At 48.2% G+C, this 22,719-nt stretch overlaps 1 protein-coding gene across 2 annotated transcripts; it reads right to left on the minus strand.

The window, feature by feature from the left end:
- Positions 1-40: 40 nt before the first annotated feature.
- tfr1a (transferrin receptor 1a) lies at positions 41-19,051 on the minus strand. 2 transcript variants are annotated; one of them, XM_086203026.1, is made up of 18 exons: positions 18,934-19,051; positions 11,703-11,752; positions 10,789-11,026; positions 9,544-9,727; positions 9,198-9,423; positions 8,972-9,094; positions 8,783-8,878; positions 5,626-5,765; positions 5,394-5,545; positions 5,199-5,318; positions 5,004-5,089; positions 3,927-3,990; positions 3,752-3,819; positions 3,404-3,471; positions 3,153-3,246; positions 2,830-3,051; positions 2,587-2,745; positions 41-2,329 (listed from the first exon to the last, which is right to left on the minus strand). In XM_086203026.1, the coding sequence occupies exons 1-18, from the start codon at positions 19,013-19,015 to the stop codon at positions 2,087-2,089; spliced, it is 2,415 nt and encodes an 804-aa protein (XP_086059152.1). In that variant the 5' UTR covers positions 19,016-19,051; the 3' UTR covers positions 41-2,086. The 2 variants fall into 2 exon arrangements, with proteins under 2 accessions (XP_086059152.1, XP_086059153.1); XM_086203027.1 differs by lacking the exon at positions 18,934-19,051 and adding an exon at positions 17,534-17,664.
- Positions 19,052-22,719: the final 3,668 nt, after the last annotated feature.

A 22,719-nucleotide genomic window follows, 5' to 3' on the forward strand; every position in this document is an offset into this window, starting at 1 on the left:
TCGCACTCTCTCGGAAAATGAATATTCATGGTCACTCGGGAGCTGTGAGGTGATCGTTTATTGCAGCAACAAAACGAAGCGAAGCAAACGGGTGTACAGTCTGAGGAGAAAACGCACATCTAACGATTTCAGAACACATTCGTTGCCCAGGTTCTTTGTTCTTCATTCACTAAAATTATTTTGTCTCTATTCTCACTGTTAACAATTTCCAAGTGAATCATGTGAAACACGCCCCTCGGAGCCAGCAGGGCCACCACCCTCCTCTGCTGCTGGACCCGCTTCTCTTCCTCAGTTTTACCTTTACTTTGGCTCAGCTGTCTTAGCATGCTACGCCTTAGCATCAGTAACGCTTGACAGCAGAAGGCAAGAAAAAAAAAATCCCAATAAAATTTTAAAAACTAAACTACAAAGAGGCAGAGAAGCACCATCAGAAGCCCTGAAGCCCAGGAGAAGGAGGTGTGATGCTACGCTGCTATCATGAGGCAAAGGCACGTAGAACTCTTGAGAACAGAGGAACATCCCGGGGAGGCAGGACGTTCTTCACTCACAACTAAAGCATTTGGCGTGTGGGGATCAGGGCCACAGCCGCTGTAACCCTAACTGTCCCAAACACGCGTGTAGCATGTTTCACTCAAAGCAAGAGCCCTTCAGCATCAGGCCCAGACACGCACACAAACACAATGTGACACGGGTTCTAAAGGAAACCCAGAACTGATCATGGAAACCCAGAGCAGGCGGCAGACAGGAGCTTCTCAGAGGAACCCAAGAAACCACGGAAGCATCTCAGAAGGTTCTCAGGATGATGATGATGATGATGAAGCATTGTGTGCTGCATTTATATACAAAGATTATGGGAATCACTGTCCCCGATAATAAAAACGTCCACACCTACAGTGACATATGGAGGGCACTGCCTCCGATACCAACACACACTGGTAGGCAAAAACTACCTTCTTCTTCTCTTCACATTATGGAAGACACTGCTCCCGATAACGGCGCCAGGATGAGGAGTGTACACGCACCGAGGCGCCAGGCCGAGCAGAGCAGCAGGCCAGGGGCTGATCCAGGGTCAGTAGAGTGGACACCTCAGCTCTGTGGCCGCTCTGTGTGTGTGTGTGCTCGGCACTGGTGCTTGGTCAGCATGTACACTTCTTTTAGCAGATGCTGCTTTTGTCATTTCGACAGTATAACTGTCATAATTATGGAAGGCACTGCTCCCGATAATTATACATTTCTTATAAAAGGCGATAAAAAACTATTTATAGTGAACCCTGCCACTGATAAATAAATAACACAATAAATAGACGCATGCTTTCAGTGCCACGGTTTACCCCTCATGTCAGGAGATGATTAAGTCATAACTTTATTCTTAGTTTGTATATTGTTCTCCTCCTCTACTCATCGTTCCTGATCTGGTTCTAGTTGTGTTCTCTTCAACACAACAGTTGTGGTACCACAACTTGTGAGTCTCTGGAAAAGGGTGCAGCGGCATGTTTGCGCTCTGTATGATATGATTATCCTAACAAATCCTGACCAGCTCAGGCTAGAACTACAGCAGGTTGGCATGGTAACGCTGACGTAAACAAGTGTTATTATTAGCTTATTATCATAATGCCCTTTAGTGTTTTGACAATCTGAGCTGCGTTTCCTGACTCCATTGTGCTTTCCGCTGTGTTCAACTCATTCAAGACCGACTGGTGTCAACTGACGTCTGAGGGTAGTGGTTGGTAGCACCAAAGGATTCACGGCGTGGTATTCAGTCAAGCACCACAAGTTCAATCTCTCAGTAGATCACATGACCTACTCACCAACCTCTGTTCAGGTGGAAGGTTTCAATATTTAGGAAGGCTTTATATTTAGGAGCATATCAGTAAGAGGAAAATAAACTGATTTGAATAATTATTATTAGTGTGTATTTATCATTATTATTATAATTAATATTATCATCATCATTATTAGTATCATCATTATTATTATTATTATTATTATTATTATTATTATTATTATTATATATAAATTATAATTTGTATCAAGTTTAATTTCCTGAATCAGGTTCAGCCCCTGATGAAACTCTGCTGGGGGGGGGTTAAGTGTCATATTTGAAAGCCCAAATGTGGCCCATGACTGCGTTGGCACAGCCCTGAATGGTCCAGGTCGCCAGGGCAAACTGGGTACGGAACACATCACAGTCATCCTTGGGTTGTTCACCCTGGAGAGCCTTCAGGTGGAGGTACAGGCCCTCGAGAGTGTGGGGGCCGGAGCCCAGCAGGATGTGGCGGAAGGGACTCTGTGTGGGAGACACGAATGGAGACAGGAAGTTCCTCTCCACCTGCAGAGACGAGGGGCAGAAACGCAGGATGAACGTTACGTAAAACTCTAAAATCCCCCCAAAAGTGTCATGTGACTGTTTGTATCAAATTCATTAAGATTTTCTGCATCTGAAAAATGCTCGTAACAGCTTGTGTGTGACGTGTTCCACGCCAGGTTCCTAACACAGGTGATTCACTTCCAGCAGTTCTGCCTCACACTGACAGCTCTCCTAAGGAGGTTCTACCACTCATGCAGGATGAGCGTCATGAGCTCTACCATCATGATGCGGTCGTTGATGGTGCGGCACATGCCGACGTCCTCCAGGTCGCTGTTTTGGATGTCCATCGCCAGTCCTCGGGAGGCACGGCTGTAGGACCCAGACGCTGACATCAACCACTTCACCGACAGAGCCTCGGGAAACAGCCGGGGCCACGCCTAGAAACACGCGCGCGCTCCAATTACTCCAAGAGGTCCGAACACCACAAACCCCGGCTCAGAGCGATCAGAAACAAAGCCTACCTGTCGGACTGCGTTGACTTCCGCGTTGATCCGTGCCACATGACTGCGGATCAACTTATTGTACTTCGTCAGGTCCAGCTGCAGCAGATGATCGTGGACCAGCCTCAGAGCCATGTGACCTGCGAAGCGAGCAGCCGCTACAGCCAGCTGGGGAGTCTGGTCGAGCGTGATCGAGTTCAGCTTCTCCTGAGTATCCAGCAGCGTGCCAAACCACGGATACTCCTGAAACACGGGAGAGTGACGGTCAGACGAGACGCAAGATCACACGATGCGTGAGGTTTTCCTGGTCATCAGGTTTCATGGAACACAGCAGGATGACTCACGGAATAAGTAGAGGTGAACCCAAACGAGACGGACGGAATGCCAGAAAAGGCGAGGAAAGGATAAGCAGCATCATCCATCCTCAGGGGCTTCACCCTGCAACACAAACACGCCATGTTTGACTTTCCGAATGTGTGTTTGTTAAAGATCAGGTGAAGAACTTGAGAATGACAGCAAGCCACCAAGTTCCAGACGTAGATGTGATACGACTGAGAAAAATGTGGATGGCGTGGAGACGTGTGAATAAACTCACATGTGGGACTCCCAGTTGCCCATTCCAAATTGAGAGAGGAGAGACATGGGCTTCGTTGGGCTGGTTACCTGAGGACAGTTGCATTGGTCGGTGACGTGTACACAACCTTTTTATATTCTATGACTTGCATGTCTCTTAGTTGTCTTCCTTTAATAAAAATCCTTCTTCGTGGCACAGCAGCTGACTGACGCCTACATTTCAAATCATCACTGGACTAATAACCCTTCCAGCTGACTTCTGTGACCAGAGTTTTTGCCTCCAGCGCCCTCTTGTGGCAGAACTAGCAGGTAACAGAGGGCTGACAATCCTGCATGCAGCTTTCTACATCCACCTGTGGGAGAGATGTACCTCGCTTAGGGTGCTTTCAATCAAACTGTACATCAGGGGACTCGCTGACACTTTGAAGGAGGAGTGACCTGGAGGAGACACACATCATTTATGCCAACATAACAGCTATAGACAAAATGGTGGACAGTCAAAAACCTTCTTGGGGGTTGAGTAGGAGAACGTTGGCCACACCTACCTGCTACGATGCCATCCAGGTTGATGTAGGAGAAAGCTTTCATGCTCAGAGACGAGAGATAGCCCTGGATGGACAAACAACCAGAGCGCAGACCTGAAATCACGACAGCTGCTCACTGGGATGGGTGTTGTTAGCATTCTATCACTCCCACCACCAGTCGCCACACGTAGCAGTGCTCAAACCGATTCTCCTCCATAGTGTGGTACAGAATGTAAAGACACGACAGGCTGTGAGGCAAATTCGCAGCTCTTATCCTGCCAGACTGGTTCTTCTAATCCTGACAGACTATTTACTCGGGAGGAGTCAAGATCTCCAAGTTTTCTAATATTCATGACAGTTTTCCTTTTGCAGTTGAAAGAATTGGCTGCTTTCTGAATGTGGGCCCTCTACAATTTGCTCTGAGCCGCCTGTTTGTAACCGAAACATGCAGAGACGACAATGACGTCAGACAACAGCCACCAAGGGGATAAAAGGAGAGTTTTCAGGAGTGGGTGGGGCAAGATGGCCGCACCGAGCCAATGCGTTTGTTTACAAGTTGATTTTCTCAGGATGAGACGTGGCAGAGTTCTGCTCAAAGAAAACATTTTGGACGGAAAGGCCTCAGCGATGGTAGGAGGTACTTCCACTACACTCACCCAACTATCTATGGGCTCAATTCACAATGCAGCCGCCCTCCGTTACTCATCGGTCCACCTCTGCTGGGAGCCATCAGGAAGGGCAACGTTACTGAACAGCCACTAACTCGTTAGTTGTATTAGCCTCGTTGGCTCATGCTGCCACTCTGGATTTGTTAGCCTATCAACAACCAGGCTCTCGTCTGTGCCGTCATTTCAGCTACGATCTCTCAGAGAGTTAGAAGCTACGGGATCTTTCTGAGGTGCTGCTCACGTCCGGATGGCGCCGGCAGCTCTGATGTCATCAGGGGGACGTTTGCAGGCTACATTACGCTGAACTGAACCTGAATATGTCGTCACTGTTTGTCAGAGTGCATATCGATACCTCTGAACCAATCCCATGTCAGTACCAAATAATACTGGTCATGGTACCATCCAGAAAAACACAGCATGTAATTCCTACCTCCAGCCACTCGGTGGCACCGACACTCCCATATTCTCCTGCACTCCAGCTGGCAAAGATGATGCTCCTCCTGGGTTTGAATCCATCTGTCCAAGAGGGAAACAAAGGCCCACTGATCCAAGGCTCCCGGTGTTCAGCAGAGGACCTACACAATTTTCCCCTCAAAACCAATACCAGCCACCACCTGCAACCTACCATTGTGCACCATGGCTGAGATGGAACGAGCCAGTTCAACAAGGACGCTGGTACCAACAGTCGACGCTGCAAACCCAGGACCCCATGCGTCCCTTTGGGCACCGATGACCACAAAACGATCTGAAGTGAAACAAGGTCTTCAGCCATATTCAAGTCCTTTCGTGGGTCTCCAATTGTACGTGTGCCACACGTTACCTGGCTCCACAAAGCCTTCGATGACCCCAAAGACATTATTGATCTTTTTCTCAGCCAGGACATTGTTGACCTCCACAGAGATGACATCACTCTCTGCTCCCAGTTTGGAGTAGAGTCCCCACACCGCTGGGGAGTCCAGACCCCCTAGTTCCCTGTGGGACACAGACATCTACATGAACTCTGCTCCATGATGGGACCGTGTCAGTTGCAGCAGTCAGGAGGAAGACCGTACCTCTGAATGTTGGAAGCCATGTTTGCTGTGATGGTCTGAGCCAAGATATTTGGCAGGCCTGAAGACTGAACAGGTGGGAACTGGGTGTGGTTGAAGGAGGGGAAAGCTGGGGTGTAGGGATCACCTGAACCCAGGTGGACCTTTGAGAGACACAGGAGACGGTCAGATAGACAGTGGACAAAAGTTTTAGTAGCATGTGTCATAGAGAGTATGTAGACCTGTTCAAGATCATTTTTAACAATAACCAAGACTGATGTTTGGAGAGATCATCATTTGCTGTCAGGCACCACAGCCAGGTATAAAGGTAGGAGGTGCACAGTCCTGTGGGGTGGTAAGACTCGTCCACAGCTTGCAAACAGGAAGAATAAAGTCAAAAAATAGTTTTAGTTTGAGTGGTAGATGCAGAGATTAGTCATATCAGAGAGTGAGAGCTCAACTTGTTCTGTCAAAAATAAATGAAAAGATGGATTCATAAAGAAGATCAAATGTTTGTGGCACGTTTTCAAATTCAAGACTTCACAATGACGTTTAAGGGCTAATAGGGTAACATAGTATTTCAGACTTTAGGAACCTGTGTGCAATCATTTTCTTCCAATAAATGACCTCAGGATAATCCCAGCAACATAATTCAATGATTCTGAACTTGAAATGAAAAAAAATGTGGAAAAAAACGTTTTGGGGCTTCACTTTCATTCCCAAACTACAGCTTCTTCCTGTCCTGATGGTTTACTGATGTCCATCACCTCAGGGAGGGAAGGTGGCAACTTGCTGCCGACATCAACTGGAGAGATAGTTGGACAGTGGAAGGAATACTTTGAGGAACTCCTAAATCCCACCAACACGTTTTCCATAGAGGAAACAGGGGGGGGGGGGGGGGTCGTCCAATCTCTGAGGCAAAAGTGGCCGAGGCAGTCAAACAACTCCATGATGACTGAGCTCCACCCCAGGTATCTCAAGGCTCTGGATGCTGTATGGCTGTCATGGCTGACACGTCTCTGCAACCGTATTATGACCTCAGTCTCTGTACCAAAGGAGTGAGAGTCTGGTCCGCGTTGCTGGCAGTAAGTCGGACTTGTTCCCAGTGAGGGTTGGACTCCACCAAGGCTGCCCTTTGTCACCGGTTCTGTTCATAACCTTTATGGACAGAATTTGTAGGCGCAGCTGGGTGGTGGAGGGGGTCGAGTTTGGTGGCAGGAGGATGTCGTCTCTGCTTTTTGTGGATAACGTGGTCCTCTTAGCTCCATCAGGCCACGACCTCCAGCTCTTGCTGGGACAGTTCGCAGCTGAGTGTGAAGCGGCTGGGATGAGAATCAGCACCTCCAAGTCTGAGGCCTCTCCAGGTCGGGGGGGAGGTCCTTCCTCAGGTGGAGGAGTTCTTTTTCTTTTTTTTTTGGTGGAGGAGTTCAAGTATCTCAGGATCTCGTTCATGAGTGAGGCAAGGCAGTTTTCTTTGTAGCCTGTTTTCCCCACCAGTTTGTCTCCAGGCTTTATGGCATCATAACAACATCCTCTGCCCTCAGAGCCTCACATCGACTGAGGAGAAACTCCATAGAAAACCTTTAACAGGGAAAAATCTGAGAAACCTCAGGGTGAGGAGGGGAGGAGGATCCCTCACCCAGGACGGACAGACGTGCAGGAGATGTTGTTACAGACAAGAAAACAGTTTATAACACAGAATGAAGGAAACATGGAAATTTGAATAACAGTTGAAGAAGGAAGCTTCTGGAAGGGGAGGCAGGGAGAGCAAGCCAGCTTGATGGGGGACTGGATGGTAGACTGGTTCATGGAAGGGGAGGCAGGGAGAGCAAGCCAGCTTGATGGGGGACTGGATGGTAGACTGGTTCATGGGAGGGGAGGCAGGGAGAGCAAGCCAGCTTGATGGGGGACTGGATGGCAGACTGGTTCATGGGAGGGGAGGCAGGGAGAGCAAGCCAGCTTGATGGGGGACTGGATGGTAGACTGGTTCATGGAAGGGGAGCGCAGGCTGGTGTAATAGTAGGGAATGGGGGGGGGGGGTTGATGCAGATAGCGGTTGGAGCAGAGAGATGGAGCTCTGGTGGATCTGAGGAAACAGAGAGACTGAGAGACACCAAGGACAAACTACAGAGTGAAACAAGTAATGGTAGTGAGGGTAGGATGGAGCGGGAGATTTTAGGGTGGATTGGGGCAGCGATGCAAGCTCTAAACCGGTCTGTTGTGGTGAAGAGGGAGCTTAGCCAAAAGGCGAAGCTCTCTTTTAACTGGTCAATCTACGTTCCAACCCTCACCTGTGGTCATGAGCTCTGGGTAATGACTGAAAGAACAAGATCCTGAATACAAGCGGCTGAAATGAGTTTCCTCCTCAGGGAGGCTGGGCTCTCCCTTAGAGACAGGGTGAGAAGCTCAGTCCTTCAGGAGGGACTCAGAGTAGAGCTGCTGCTCCTCCAGGTAGAGGAGTCAGTGGAGGTGGTTCAGGCATCTGGTGAGGACGCGTCTTGGACACCTGCCTCAGGAGGTGTTCCAGGCATGTCCAACCAAGGACATAACCAGGACACACTGGAGGTATTTTATCTCTCAGCTGGTCTGGGAACGCCTCAGGATTCTCCTGGAAGAGCTGGTGGAAGTGTCTGGGGAGAGGATAGTCTGGGCTTCCTTGCTGAGGCTGCTGCCCCTGCGACCCGGACCAGGATAAGTGGAGGACAACACAACGCAACTAAAACCCACCCTTGTCTTGATCAGTTGTGTTTATTATTGATCATTGAAACAAACTCAGGGATAATAAATGATGTGTTGCTTCCATGACAGCATGGCAGAGCATGCAGACGATACTCAGCACAGGAGCAGACTGTTAGGTCTGCATTCATCACCTTCTTTCCTTCCTCTCAAATCAGTCCTGTTTTGTCCTGCTTCCTCCTGTTTTTGAACACTAGCTGTCCTCTGCTCTCTGTTAGCACAAACTGTTCCAATTCTTGATGAATTACCACGACGTGCAGGAATGTGTCACCTCTGTGCTTGTGGGCATGCATGCATGCTAGTTTAGCACAATATTCACATTCAGTCAGGATAGGCTATCCTTTGTAGGAGTACACCAATAGGGTGCATTCAACTGTACACTGAAAACCTAATAAGTCCACAAATATTAAATCATGTGCACTTATATACGACCATCCAGACTCACATGTCCGAAAAAATGGGTGTTGTCTCCGATGGCTTTGTCACTGAAGTCTGGGTAGATCAGCACAGCAGAGGCGTTCACTTTGGCAGCATTGGCGACCTGTACAGACAGAGTGTTTCCATACGTTGTAGAAAAATCATGTTCTTTAAAGCAATTTGGGGAAAAAAGAAAGCAAGTTTAAAAAAGCCCTACCTTCTCTGCGAAGCTGATCTTCCCAGTCCTGATCAACATGACCTTACCACTCAGGTTGACGTTCATGCGCTGAAGCAACATGAAGTCCTCGTCCCGACCGTAGTTCACGCACAGGACAGCACCCTGGGTCAAAAACAAGCAAATATTTGAACCACACAGCTTAAATTGAACTGAAATTTCACAATTCAACCAAATTTCTGCATGTATTCAGATTCATGAGGATTACCGTCACTTTTCCAGTGGCACTATAGGACAGAAATCCATCGAGAAGCTGCTTTTTCTGATTCTTGAAAACATAGCTGTTGTAGCCGGAAGCTGGCCGGTCCTGCACCTTAATGAAGTGCTCGTCACTCCAGCTTTTCATGCTGTATTCTTTAAACCTCTTGATCACCTTGTTCCCCAGATCTTCGTCGCCTGGAGAACCGGCACGGTGGCTGACACTCGAAAAATCACTTGGAGGAGGACGATAAGGCATCAAAACATGTCATGCCAGCTCATACAAATGACAGAAAATCACTCTGTTTGGAAAGAGACAGCACGGCCCACAGGCAGGGTGAGGGGATTCTGATCACCTGAAGACTGCTCGGAGGCTGGATTCACTCAGTTTTTGGGACAAGAGGCTTTTGACATCGTCCCAGTCCATGAGTGGGGCAGCACCTGTCTCATGGACCGCAGAACTCTCAAACGCGAACGTAGGGACTGCACAGCCAGGATCGCAGTCCCTCTTCCGATAGGCCAGGTAGCCAATCAGGTACCCTGAAAGTAGCAGCAGCTTCAAATGAGGGAAACCAGAGACCAGACAATGGGGGACGAAAAAGCCCAGGAGGGACTGAAGGGCATTAATTTACAGCCCAAACTGCAAAGGCAGCATTTTGAACGGCTACACCAACTGTCCATGGCAGTGAGCAAACCTTCAACAACCTGACAAAGCACTTCCACGCACACCCAGTAAAGGACATTTTGAAATAACCACACCATGCCAGTACTTGAACATGACTGCTTAAAGACAACATGAGTCTCTTCTGCCCAGAGACACATCATCAAAGTAAAGTTGACGTTTTCAGATGACTGGTGACGCTCCTCTTGAACCTCAGAGTTCACGTCTGAGAGTTGCCATCAACATCTAAAGCCACGTTACCATGCTTGTTACAAAATATACGTTTGATTTGGTTTCACAGTGCGGTTATCCTAAAGCACCAGGGCATTCTCACTTCCTGTCAACATGAGCTATGTGGGTCGCTAGACATTGATTGGTATGTGGGTGGGTTTGTGGGTCAACTCGTTGCCACCATGATATCATTATTAGTCATACTAGCAACCACTAGTTCTGCTACGATTTCCTGTAAATGGTCCGTAAATCCGAACCATCCAAAATATGTTGTGAAGGAACTAAGCCCCAGTTCAGGCTGATCCAGACTGAGACCATCTCTTTTGGTCAATCAGATCAAACTTTCTGAGAAGTCAGAAAGTCCAAACCAAACTGTACCAAGTACTGAGTGCTTCCTGTCTTGTTCCATGGTTAATTGACAGAAAAAAAAGATTCAAAAATTATTTTTGAGTCCTATGAAAACCAATCAAGCTTAGACTAATTCATAACACACAGGCACTCATGACTAAAATAAATCAAGAGAGCATGACTGATCCCATAAATGGCAAGATTTCATCACCATAGCAACAGATTCCGATGTCTTGTAATGAAACCAGTGGTGGTTAACACTAAAAAGTTGTGGCCCAACAGCAGACCCCTGAGGAACGCCACATCACTTTAGCTCGTCTTCCTTTGGGTTCAGTAGGCTCCACTCAACAACCCTGCTTACCAATGATGAAGATCAGGAGGACCGTGGCTGCCAGGAAACACAGGTTCTTGGGTGAGCGTCCAAACTTTTGGGCCATGTAGGGTTTGTGGGTAGAGTTGTGATTGAGGTGGTCTCCCACACCATTGACCCCTACTTCCTCATCCATGTCAGCTGACAGCTTCATCTCCACCTGGCTGTTGTCTCCTTCCATGTTCTCAGTCAAGTTGAATCGCGTGTAGGAGCGTGGCTCGCCATTAAACTGGGATGACAAGAACACAAGAGGATCTCTCTCTCTCATATACCGGCTTGTACTTCATGTACCGGCTTGTACTTCACTGTGTCTGTATAGTTAGTGTTAATCATATTTGTTTTGCTGTTTCTGGCACCTCCTGGCCAGGTCATCAATGTTCAGGAGAACAGGTTCTACCAAGTTAATTACAGATCAAATAAAAAAACAAGAGAAAACAGAGCTGGATTGTTTAGCTTTGGATGTCTACAAAGATAAACAATATTGGCCATCAAACCTGGAATTCTATCACCAAGAGTGTATTTGTACAAATATTTCACATTTCTAAATCTTTTTCATGTTCATATACTGTACATCTTCCAAAGGGTTGGAAATGCAAGATGAAAGAGTGAAGAATGTCTGTTGATGGTGAAACTACAGACCAACCCAATGTCAACATGGTCGCGGACAGACAGACATCATCCATGTAGCTTCTGTTCCTCCTCTGTGAGACAAAGTTCTTTTTCTTCTGTGTGCAGCTTCACTACACAGGTGACTTCTTCAATCCTTCTATTTTATGAAAGTTTTCTCTCAAATATTTCACCTATAAAAAGACGCCTTCGACCCATCAATGATCCAGTTGAGCACCAAATCAAAAATTGCTAATCACCACTTCAGACTGCTTGCCAATAAATCCCACAATACTCACAATTTTAGATATGGTTGACCTCGCCTGGTCCATCGTTGCTTGTTGGGAGTCTAAAAAAGGAAAAGCAAATAAGGTAAGTCAAGACTTTTAGACTGCAGGATGGTGGCGAGAACAGGCAACTCAAACCAAGTCAAAAGTTTATTACTAAATTTGACTTCCATATGGAGCATATAGTGTGCTAGTTTCACTTCTGGGGTGAGAACATGTCCCACCTCTTGTCCAAATAACTATGCTGTTTCCACTCCTTCTTCCTCGACAGGCACCATTGTTCCAGGGCACAATAAGCCACTGTGTTGCGTCATCACGAGCCTCGATGTGAACTAGACCACCAGAATATGACAACAATAATAAGCTTCCCACTGACTTTGATTCACAAGAGGAGCCAAACAAAGCCAAGTTCACATCTACCAAGAGAGCGGCACCTGAAACACAAGTCCTCGTCATGTTTTCTTAAATTATGAAACCCATAAGCGGCGTGAAGAGGGACAGCATGGGCTCATCCTCAGGAGAGAGGCTGAGTCAGGTGCCTCCCCACCACAGAGACCCGCCGGCAGCTCTGTGCCACATCCCCACAGCAGTCTGAGACCAGGACAACATTACATATCTGAAGAAAGAGGAAATCTGTTGTGTTCAGTGACATGTAGAACCACTGACCTCCTCCCCCGATGCCCTTTGTGATAAGACATGAACTAATAACAGAGTATATTCTATCAAATATATTCTATAAAAGAGTGAAAATTCCTTGTGTGATGATGAAACAAGCAGAATAAGCTAGGACTCATCCAGACATCAGCTAAACCCCAGCGACTCTTCAGAGCCGCAGTGCTGAACACTCACTCTTCACTTCCACTGCAGCGACACTGATATCCTTTCAGGAGGACAAATGCACAAAAATAACTGGAGTCTTTTTTCCAAGTGCAGTTTAGACAAATCAATGTTAAAAATACATCCCGTTGCTCCAGTAATTCATGCTGGGCAGCAGTGGAGACACTCAGCATCATAAAGGTACTTGCCACTGCCACTGAACAGAAAAGAGACCTGCGTTTTATTGTTTTGTGTCCGTCTCTCCATGTTTAGAGTGGCGTGAATTTTGGATAAAGCAAAAACTTTTAAATGACACATTCACCTCCCAAAGGCACCTGCTCATCACAGTCAGGTCTGTTTTATTTGTATTAGTTCTGTCCTGACTCTGTCCAAGTAGAGCAGGTCCAGCACCTCCCTCCTTCAATGAACCTCCACCCAACAATTCTCCATCAGCAGCACATCCTGCAACAGCAGCCACCAGAACTTTCCTTTACCAGCAGGAAGGTGGAGCAGATCCAGGATCAGTGGGGACGGAGAGAGAGCAGGAGAGCAGGACAGAGACAAAGACAGAGAATGGAGGAAGACAGAGAGACAGAAGGAGAGAGAGAGACAGAGATAAAGAGAGAGAGAAAGGAGGACAGACTGATGGACAGAGACAAAGACAGAGAATGGAGGAAGACAGAGAGACAGAAGGAAAGAGGGACAGAGATAAAGAGAGAGAGAAAGGAGGAAAGACTGAAGGACAGAGACAAAGACAGAGAATGGAGGAAGACAGAGAGACAGAAGGAAAGAGGGACAGAGATAAAGAGAGAGAGAAAGGAGGAGAGACTGAAGGACAGAGACAAAGAGGGAGCACCAATGATACCCATTTCACTGAGTTTTTATTGTTGCTGTACTGGCAGCTCACCTACGAACACCACCAGTCACCCAACTGACATGGCACACTCTCCGTCAGGTTATTCATCGTGAAATCCTCTAGCAAATGAATAGCTGTGTTTCACACATTCCCACTTTAACACCAACCTTCTAGCTTAGTGAGCTCTCAAACCTTAATCCCAGTTGTGCTGAAGAGAGCAGACAGATCACCTTTAACCTGTCTGACCTTGAGAGCAACGACCAAAAGCCTTGAAGGAGCTTAATCCAGCACCTCAACAGTCAACCTGTGAGCCCTCTGTGGCCTCGGAGTTAAACTTTTATCACGCCGCCTGCACTTTGGACAAAGTAAAACACTCCAAACCCGTCTTTGTTGACAGTGGGTTTGAGATTTTAAACCCAATTGCAGACTTATTGTCAACAAAGTCATGAGATAGAAGGTAAAAAGCTGGCCCGCTGGGTTGCACTGCGTAGAGAAAAACGCCATGACCTCTACAGGCCAATTTACAAGCTCCACTGGATGAGATCCGTTGCGTGAGGAGAGCTTGTGTGGGCAAATGCCAAGGGGACACAAATGCAGGGCAGACAGGCCTGTCCTCATTCGCTTCACCAGAACATGGCCCGGCTGAACTCCAACAGCATTTCTCCAAGATAGCAAGGATAAAAAGGCCCGTGCTCCGGCTCTGCTTGAATAAAACAGACGAGGGTAGACGTGTGGGAGCCTGGCCATAGAATACCTCAGCTCAGAGAACACTTGGGGCACCATAAAGACCAGCTAACTTTAGAACAGTTCCTGGACTCTGACAGCCCCCGCCCCCCCCCCCCCCGACTTGACTATAACCTTGAGAGGCACTACAAACACACTACATGACATGCTGTCGTGCATTGGCTGTAAAGGTCACTCACAAAGTCTAGCCTCATATTTGCCTAACTCAGGCCTTGCAACAGCCAGTGGACAGAAGGACTTTAGCCAAGACTTAGCTGCTTTGTAGAGCTAATTGCTCACTAAGGTGGGCAGAGGTATGTCTGTAATCTCACATACCAAACATACCGAGCCTTAACAAAGCTAATACTTTAATCAGATTAGCTGCTCTTTCACTCTTTGTTGGGAGATCGGCACATATCAGCCATATGAAAGGACGTATGCCCACACACTCAGCATGAACGACATCCCAACTCTGAGTGCACAAGACATCAAGGGGGCAGCTATCTGCCTCTAGCAGGTCTTGTATCTCCATTGCCGGATTTCTAGACACGTGTTAAAGAGCGATAGTAGATGACCTTGAGTAACGCCCTTCTTGCAGGAACAGCCTGTCGTCGCCGTGCTAAACCAGGACAGAGCAGTGTGAGCCCTTGAACTGGAACAGACGAGGGTGTTTGGTCCAATGCTGAACCACACACAGAACTAACTGACATTCTCTCCTGTTCATCAGCACCAATGTCCCTGCACCTGAATGACGGATGACTCCATCTACACACCTGCAGAGGCCGTGAAGCTGGCAACACTGCTGAGAACCTGCGGGACTCTAGAAGTTGCTGGAAAGAATCAAGCTGAGCCCTGCTGACTCTTAAAACTCCCTCCAGAAAGGTCGATGCTCTGATTGTACTGCGTTGAGAGCGAGAGAAGTGGAACGCACGGATGACCATTGTGTTCGTCCTCCTCTGGACGGCCCTACCTGTCAGTCATAGGTCGGTCAATGCGTTGCAAGGTCACGAGAACATCCCCCATGATCCTGACACAAGTTTCATATCCACAGCCTTTGACAGGTGTCCAAGGTAGTATTACTACACAAGTACTTCTAATGGAGTAGTTTCGCTTTTCTCTACGATGCAGTCAAAGGAATCTTTGAACTGTGAGTGAGAACTTGTTTCACGTGAGCGGATCATCTCATCGTTGTTGATTTATTTGGGTACGAACGTCAGTACAATTCCGTGCATCTCTCCAGTCCTCACGACTGCCCGTGCTTGAGGTTTATGTTCTGGGCTGTGATGCAGCCACCACCCTCGTGTTTTAAGGGTCCAAGATGCTGCACACGGAGCTTCCTTGGTCTTGGTACCTTCATAATTGTTAGTGAAGCTGCAGCGAGAGAACGTGTGAGACGCGACTTCTGTTAGCAACATCTCAATCACCTGTGCCATGACCACAGCATCCGCCACTACGCCGCTGCAGAGGCTCTGCTTTCAGCAAACAGCCAGGTGGTAAACAACAGCTCCACCCAATCTGGGTTCAAGTGCACTTTTAACTGCTGCACGAAGCACTGAAAAAGGACTTCCACTCAAGAAGGGCACGCCGAGGGCGGTGGAGCGCGGGCGGCCTTGTGGAAACGGTCACTTGTGGGCAGAGTTTAATGTAGTCATGGCACCGCCAACCGAAATGAGGTGAATCAGAGGTTTGGTGGACATCGGGACAGGAGTTCAGCAGCGGAACAAACTCAACGCTGTAGCGAGGATCTAGAGTGGCGCTGGCCAGGAGGAATCGGCGTCCCGATGGGAAGCAGGTAGAAATGGCGTTGGGTTTCAGGTAGCGCAGAATATTAAGACTTGCTCAATAATCAGATGGGCGGGTCGATGTCAGACTTATGGGAGCGTGCTGTGCTCCAGTGGCGCCCATCATTTTGTACAGGAAGAGATGTTCATCGTATGTTCCGCCTCCAGCACATATCTGACACACACATCAGCGTCTGCCCCAAAACTGCCGGTCAAGTTCTACTTTGCCCTTCGAGAGAGGAAATGGAGCGTGAACTGAACCGCTGGACCGCTGCGTGCCTGCGTCCTCCTCAGTCAATGCACCAACAAATGTTTGGGTGTTTTCTTCTTTCCTGGTCAATTCTAGTGAGCCATAAAGCTGCTTTATAACAGGAGGCCTGACCTCTACAGCGCCACCACAGGAGGGGCAGTGTCTGCTACTGAGTGTCACAATGTTGTTCCAGGGTGATGGAGTTCTTTGTACTGTGGTGCTGCAGATATTCTACATTTGACAGACTCAGGAAAACATCCTGGTTTAGTACAGATTCCTGCAAACATCTCAGCATTACTGTTTCAATCTCCACAAAAAAAGAATAAAGGCAGAAGAAGAATGAGTCCCTCCGATACAGTGGAACCACTGAGTTGATAAACTAATAAAAACAAAGCAAATCATTCATAATAAGATATTAATTAAACTCTGTCCATTTTTTCCTGAATGACCCTGATTACAATTTGAGGATTTGAGAATTTTCTAAAATACTTGTGGGGGGGGGGGGGGGCAAGTGTGGAGGAATGGGGGTGCAGGGGAGTCAGAGCACATGGGAACAGGAGGAGAACAATGGTTCTCTGGAACAGCAGCGCACTGTGCTGAGCTGCAGGCCCAGACTGCAGCAGGGGACCTCTGGTCCTCAGGGAGGTGAGCGCGGCTGGCGTCTGCTGGTCGTGACATTGACCCGTAAACAGACATTCGAATGACAGGAGGGCCTCCTCTCCTCCCTGCTACTCCTCAGACAGACGGAGTCTCCTCAAGCGCGACGGCAGTAATTCACCCCTCAGGACCTGGTCGCACCTCCAGAGGTGGAGGTAGACTGAGCTCGTGTCCTTCGCACGCATGAAACCAGTGACATCAGACGCGTTCACCTGAATCATGGACGCAGCTGCAGGAGCTCTTCAGAACCTGGCTGCTGAACGCGCTCTGCTGCCAGGTTCACCTGCTGCAGGTCCGCTGCCCCGAGCTGACTCGGTCACAGCGGTTGAGCTCCTGGGACCGCAGGCTCCTGCGCGTCAATGTCACGTCCGTCCTCCCGCGGGGTCGACCCGAAGCCGGAGCGGGGTTGGAAAGCCGATAGCAGGACGTGACTACCGGCTTTCCTCCTGATGGCGCGCTTTGACGCGGTGACACCCACAGGCTCTGACCGGTGAGCAGCACCGACCGCGGGGCAGCCAGGTGGAGAAGCCGGACCCCTGCTCGTGCTCCAGGTATTAGCTTAGCAACAGGAGCAACAAACGTCAAAGGTGGCTCATGTTCAGCAGGAGGAAACGTCCCCGTCCGCGTCCCCGTCCTGACCGTCTCCGCCGTCGTCTCGCGGTACTCTAGCACTTCATTCTGAGTCGCTCGACAGCTTTGACCTTCAACCGACGGCTCGCGCACAAACGTCTGCCGGCGTCGGGGAGCGGAAGCCACTGACCTGTCCGATGACGCTGCAGGAGTCCGCTTCCCTCCGTGATGCCTCCGCGCTGCCTCTCCGCATCAGCCGCGGTCCAGGAGACGACCGGCCGTTTTATTTTGCCATAGTGATTACGTCACTTCCTCCTGCCCCAGGATGAAGTTTGCCCGGAGTGATGTCTGTCAGGGGGCTTGTTGGAGTGGAGCGCGAGTGGATGCGGTCTGACCTCACCGCGGAGATGCGTGACGAACCCTGATAGCGGCATGATGACGTCAGAGTGTGTTGTTTTATCGTCTTCCCAGCGTCATGATAATCCTCGCGAGATTCTCTCCCCTACAGGTGGGCTGGAAGGTGGCAGGCCTGCCCCCCCCCCCCCCTTGTTGGCTGAGTTTGCAGCACTCAGAGGAAAACTCAGAGTCTCCAGACCTCAGTTGAGTCTGGGAGAAACAGGCTGAAAGAGCAGACATGTTGCCTGGATTTCATTTTGTCTTCAGGTGGTGCTGAGTGACTCAACGGAACCTCGATCGTCCCTCGTGGAATTGACCTGCACGTAGAGTATCAGTGTACAAATACACAAACACGTAGAGTATCGGTGTACACATACACACACACGTAGAGTATCGGTGTACACATACACAAACACGTAGAGTATCGGTGTACAAATACACAAACACGTAGAGTATCGGTGTACACATACACAAGTACACAACCCCAGAATCGCCCACCCTGACGCTGGAGTATGGAGCTGCATGGGTGATATTCACCAAACAGGGCGGAGCGTTTGGGTCTGGCACCAAGACAAACTGCTGGCAACAGGAAATGACATGATTCCTTCTTTTGTACACGCTCACTCTCCTAGCAGGCCGACCAGAACCTCTCAGGTTCAGTCAGAACTTGGTGCTGGGTCACTTGGTGCTGTGTCACCGTGAGGACTGAGAGTTTGGATACAGCGTTCATGGCAGGGCGGCCATGTTTGATAATGGACCACAGAACAGGAAAGGGTTGTAACTGGACACCACATGGTTAGGTCCTCATCAAACTTCTCGCCCTGAAGTCGTCTCCCAGCTGAATGCGAGTCACGGCGCCACCTAGTGGCACCAGGGTCCAGAGGTTCACCTTGGTGCGGGGGACGTACTCTCTGAGTGCTTTCCTCTTAGTCAGGGAGTATTTTTAAAGTGAAAGAGATTATTCTAACTTTACTGAAGTTACTCCATCCCTGGCATTGTGATGTCATGGCGGGGTCGCTCCCTCACGCGTGCCTTCAGACCCATGCAGACACATCCCTGTGTCTATGGAAGTGCTTGGGTGTGTGAAGGGTTAATCTCAGAACCCCACAGTTCAGCAACACAAACCAAACTCTGACTTCCTGCCAGCCACTCACCTTGAAATGAGAACAAACATAATACAACCATGAATGTTACCTTTCAGACCTCCAGAATCTCCAAATGAAGTTTTTTTCCCTCCAGCTGTGAAAACACCAGGAAGGAGCAGAGGAGCAGCCATGTTTAGGTTGGTCACCGGGCTGCTGACTCGGCTTTTTCCAGTCAGGTTGTCTGGAGCCTCTTTAGCTCCCTCATCTTGCTGCACAGTCGCTTCATTCCATGTTTTACACGCGGTGAACACCAGGAGCTCTTGATCGTGTTACTGACGTGTTTGAAATCAACCGGTGACCCATGGGGGGCAGGTCTGGCTTGTCTAAAGTTCTACGTCGACGTGTTTGATGGAGCAGCAGTGGTGTCCACGCAGGCAGCCGTGGTTACGTGTTTGTGGCGAGCAGAGCAAAGCAGCCGCCAGTCGTGGTCAATTATTACCAAATCTTTGTAAACGAGTGGCTCCTTTGCTTTTTAAAATGCAGGTTACAAAATCCTGTTGATGTCCTCTCTCTTTTAATAATTGATGACAGGGCTGCTGCAAGGCTCTTCAGGTTATCCTCAGTAATGACAGGTTAACAGCTGCTGCCTCACATGGATTTATTCAAACCAGCAGTCGCTGGGTGGTCGGAGCCTAGTGAAGGTGTCAGAGTTTTCTCACAGCTCAGTTTTCCCACACTTGGAGTCACTCTCCATCATTGCTTGACCTGAGAGTTCTCCAATATTCCTCTGCTCCATGGAACGTACACTCTCCCGGCCAGAGCGACGTAAAACCTCGCAGTCTGTCCTCCCAAACAAGGGAATTTATTTCCCTCCTCTTTTAAAAACACTTTGCTTCTGTTCTGATTTAAAGGTCTTAAAGTTCAGAGGTGTTTTTAAATAAAGATGTTGTTGTAGTTTCATGGGACCTGAGGCCAAGTATGTTCAGTTACCATAGAAACCGTTGTCAGAGGGGGTTTAATTGACTTTTTTCCCCGTGGAATCATTACAGGACTCTGGTGTGTCACTGGTCCGGCAGCATGAACCAACACATCTGCATGTGTGCTTTGGTTAAATTGTTAACGCCGTCGAAGGCGTCGGAGGTTCAAAGGTGCGGCGAGCCGAGACATTCTCACGGTGTCTGTAGCTGCCGCCATGACGCCGCCAAACACTCCGACTGTGCTGGTGCTCGATCTGCTTCAGGGGCCTCGCTGCAGACACCCGGCCAGACCAATGGACGACTTGTCAATACAACACAAGCCTGTACTGCATCTGTTAATGGCTTTAAATATTACCTTCAGGGGGGGCAAGGCTCGGAGGTAGAGTGGCCGTCTAGCAACTGAAGGGTCGCTGGTTCGACCCCCCCGAGTGTCGTACCTCACCATTTAAGAATCATCCTGTAGTGAATGGAGGTGGAAGGGAGTAAAGCCAGTTTAGTCAGAGTGTATCAGCGAATCAGTATATACACCTATTAATATGTGTGTGTGTGTGTGTGTGTGTGTGTGTGTGTATATATATATATATATACATACTGTATATACATATACACAGATAAATGTATATATATATATATATACACACACATTTATACGTGTATATATACTGTATATATATATACAGTATATATATACATGTATAAATGTGTATATATACACAGTTATGCGTGTATACATATACACACATACATATATATGTATGTGTGTGTGTGTATATATATATATATACAGTATATATATATACGTATAAATGTGTATATATATACACACATTTATACATGTATATATACTGTATATATATACAGTATAGCTATACAGTATATATACTGTATAGCTGTACATGTATATATATACAGTATATATATACATGTATAAATGTGTATATATATTCATTTATACATGTATATATACGCGCATAAATGTGTATATATATATATATACACAGTTATGCGTGTATATACACACACACACATACATATATATATACATATATATATATATATATACATGTGTGTGTATATATACACACACATGTATATAAAATATTTATTGATCGTGAATGTGTTTATTCTGACGGTCCCTGTTCCTCGGTGTGCTCATCCACTGACGTGTCTCTGATGGCGCTGTCATGCCTGCTGCCTCTCAAGGTCGTCAAAGACAGGCGGCGTCTCCTTCATGCTCAGAAACAAGAACTGCTCCCACTCATGGCAGGCATTTTTTTAAGAACCTGAAGATGAGAACCACCTTTTGTCTGATTCTCACGATGCTGTGAATCGCACTGTTTTGTCTCTTCTTCAAGAACAGTCAACACTCAGATGATTTTCTACGGAAGAGACAAGTTTGCAATGAGTCTCTGCAGGATGTCAGCTCAGTCGCAGTAATTAACTTGCTTTCAGAAACACACAGGAAGGCCCAGCTGGGTGTGGAGGGATTACCGTGGATCGGCTTGAGCTCAACAATCTCACAACAGGTCTGCATTTCAGAGAACTTCAGGTTCACTGCTATTCTCCTCCAACATGACAACAAGAACTCCAGCACCAGAATATCTGGTGTTGTTGTCTCTTCAATCAAGTTTTGTTTCATTTTGCAAGTCCTGTCACGTCCCTGGTTCTCAGTTAAACCTGAGACTGCAGGTGAGTCCCAGGCTGTCGTGTGACTGAGGAGGCCTAAATAGATGCCCCACCAAAAGCTCAGGCTCAGAATCAGAAGCAGGGTTGGTCATTCTCCCACTGGAAACCTTGGCTGTGCCTCTGCTGACACACACAGACCGACTGCCTCACCTCACAGGAGAAACCAGACCAAACACAACCAGGATTTCCTCTCAATAACCAGACCCAGACGTGCACCGCCAGCACGGTGGGTGCCATGTTTTTCCAGTGGAGGCAAATTCACATCTTTCACCAGGAGTGGTGAGTCCAGGGCACCAAATCCACCTCGGAGATCTAGAAGGATTCACTGAGGCAACCCCACACACTCTTTATAGACACACCGTCCTCCGTCCAGGGCGTAGACAGAAGGCTCACGACGGCACCTAAAAAACATTTACAGCCCCGGCGCTGCCAGACGGGTCCTTCCTTATCCATGTGGGCCACTTCTGGTCCGTCTACATGTGGGGTTCATTCTTGTATTGGCCTTATTACTGCTGAATTGGTTTTCTGGCTTGGGCCGGCGTGGCTCAGAGGTAGAGGGGCCGTCTAGCAACCGAAGGGTCGCTGTTTCCATCCCCACTTCCCCCAGTGACCATGTCCAAGTGTCCTTGAGCAAGATACTGAACCCTTAACTGCTCCTGATGGACCTGGGATGGACTGGTGACCCGTCCAGGGTGAACCCGCCTCTCACCCCCACCCTCAACCCTTAAGGCAGGGGTGTCCAAACTGGTCCAGTAAGGGCCGGTGTGGCTGCAGGTTTTCATTCCAACCCAGCAAAAGCAACACCTGATTCTACTTAAATCAACTAAGCTGTGTCCACACAGCTCATTTGTTGGATCAGGTGTTGCTTTTGCTGGGTTGGAATGAAAACCTGCAGCCACACCGGCCCTTAATGGACCAGTTTTGACACCCCTGCCTTAAGGGATAAGCGGTATAGAGAATGGATGGATGGATGGATGGATGGATGGATGGATGGATGGATGGATGGATGGATGAATGGATGGATGGATGGATGGATGGATGGATGGATGGCCACATGTGTGGAGGTAAAGGTGGACCAAGTTCACATCAGTGCTTTTTTCCTCCATCTGAAATGTGGCTCCACTCCCAGGTGGAAGTGTTAGTCAGGTTTGGACCTGAATTCTAGTGCAGTGACGTCTCTTACCTGGAAAATGTGCTGTTTAAGACTGGAGTACATTCAAAATATTCAACCC

Source organism: Aulostomus chinensis, chromosome 5 (genome assembly GCF_037954235.1).
Source record: "Aulostomus chinensis isolate RoL2024-O1b breed Wild chromosome 5, RoL_Achi_v1.0, whole genome shotgun sequence".
In the NCBI taxonomy this organism is placed as follows: Eukaryota; Metazoa; Chordata; class Actinopteri; order Syngnathiformes; family Aulostomidae; genus Aulostomus; species Aulostomus chinensis.

Coding starts and splice junctions, on each gene's coding strand:
- tfr1a (XM_086203026.1), bottom strand. CDS start 19,015: ATGGCTGCTCCTCTGCTCCTTCCTGGTGTTTTCACAGCTGGAGGGAAA. Junction 9,424..9,543: donor AGCCTCCGAGCAGTCTTCAG/GTGATCAGAATC, acceptor TCCTCCTCCAAG/TGATTTTTCGAGTGTCAGCC. Junction 3,472..3,751: donor TTGAAAGCACCCTAAGCGAG/GTACATCTCTCC, acceptor AACTGTCCTCAG/GTAACCAGCCCAACGAAGCC.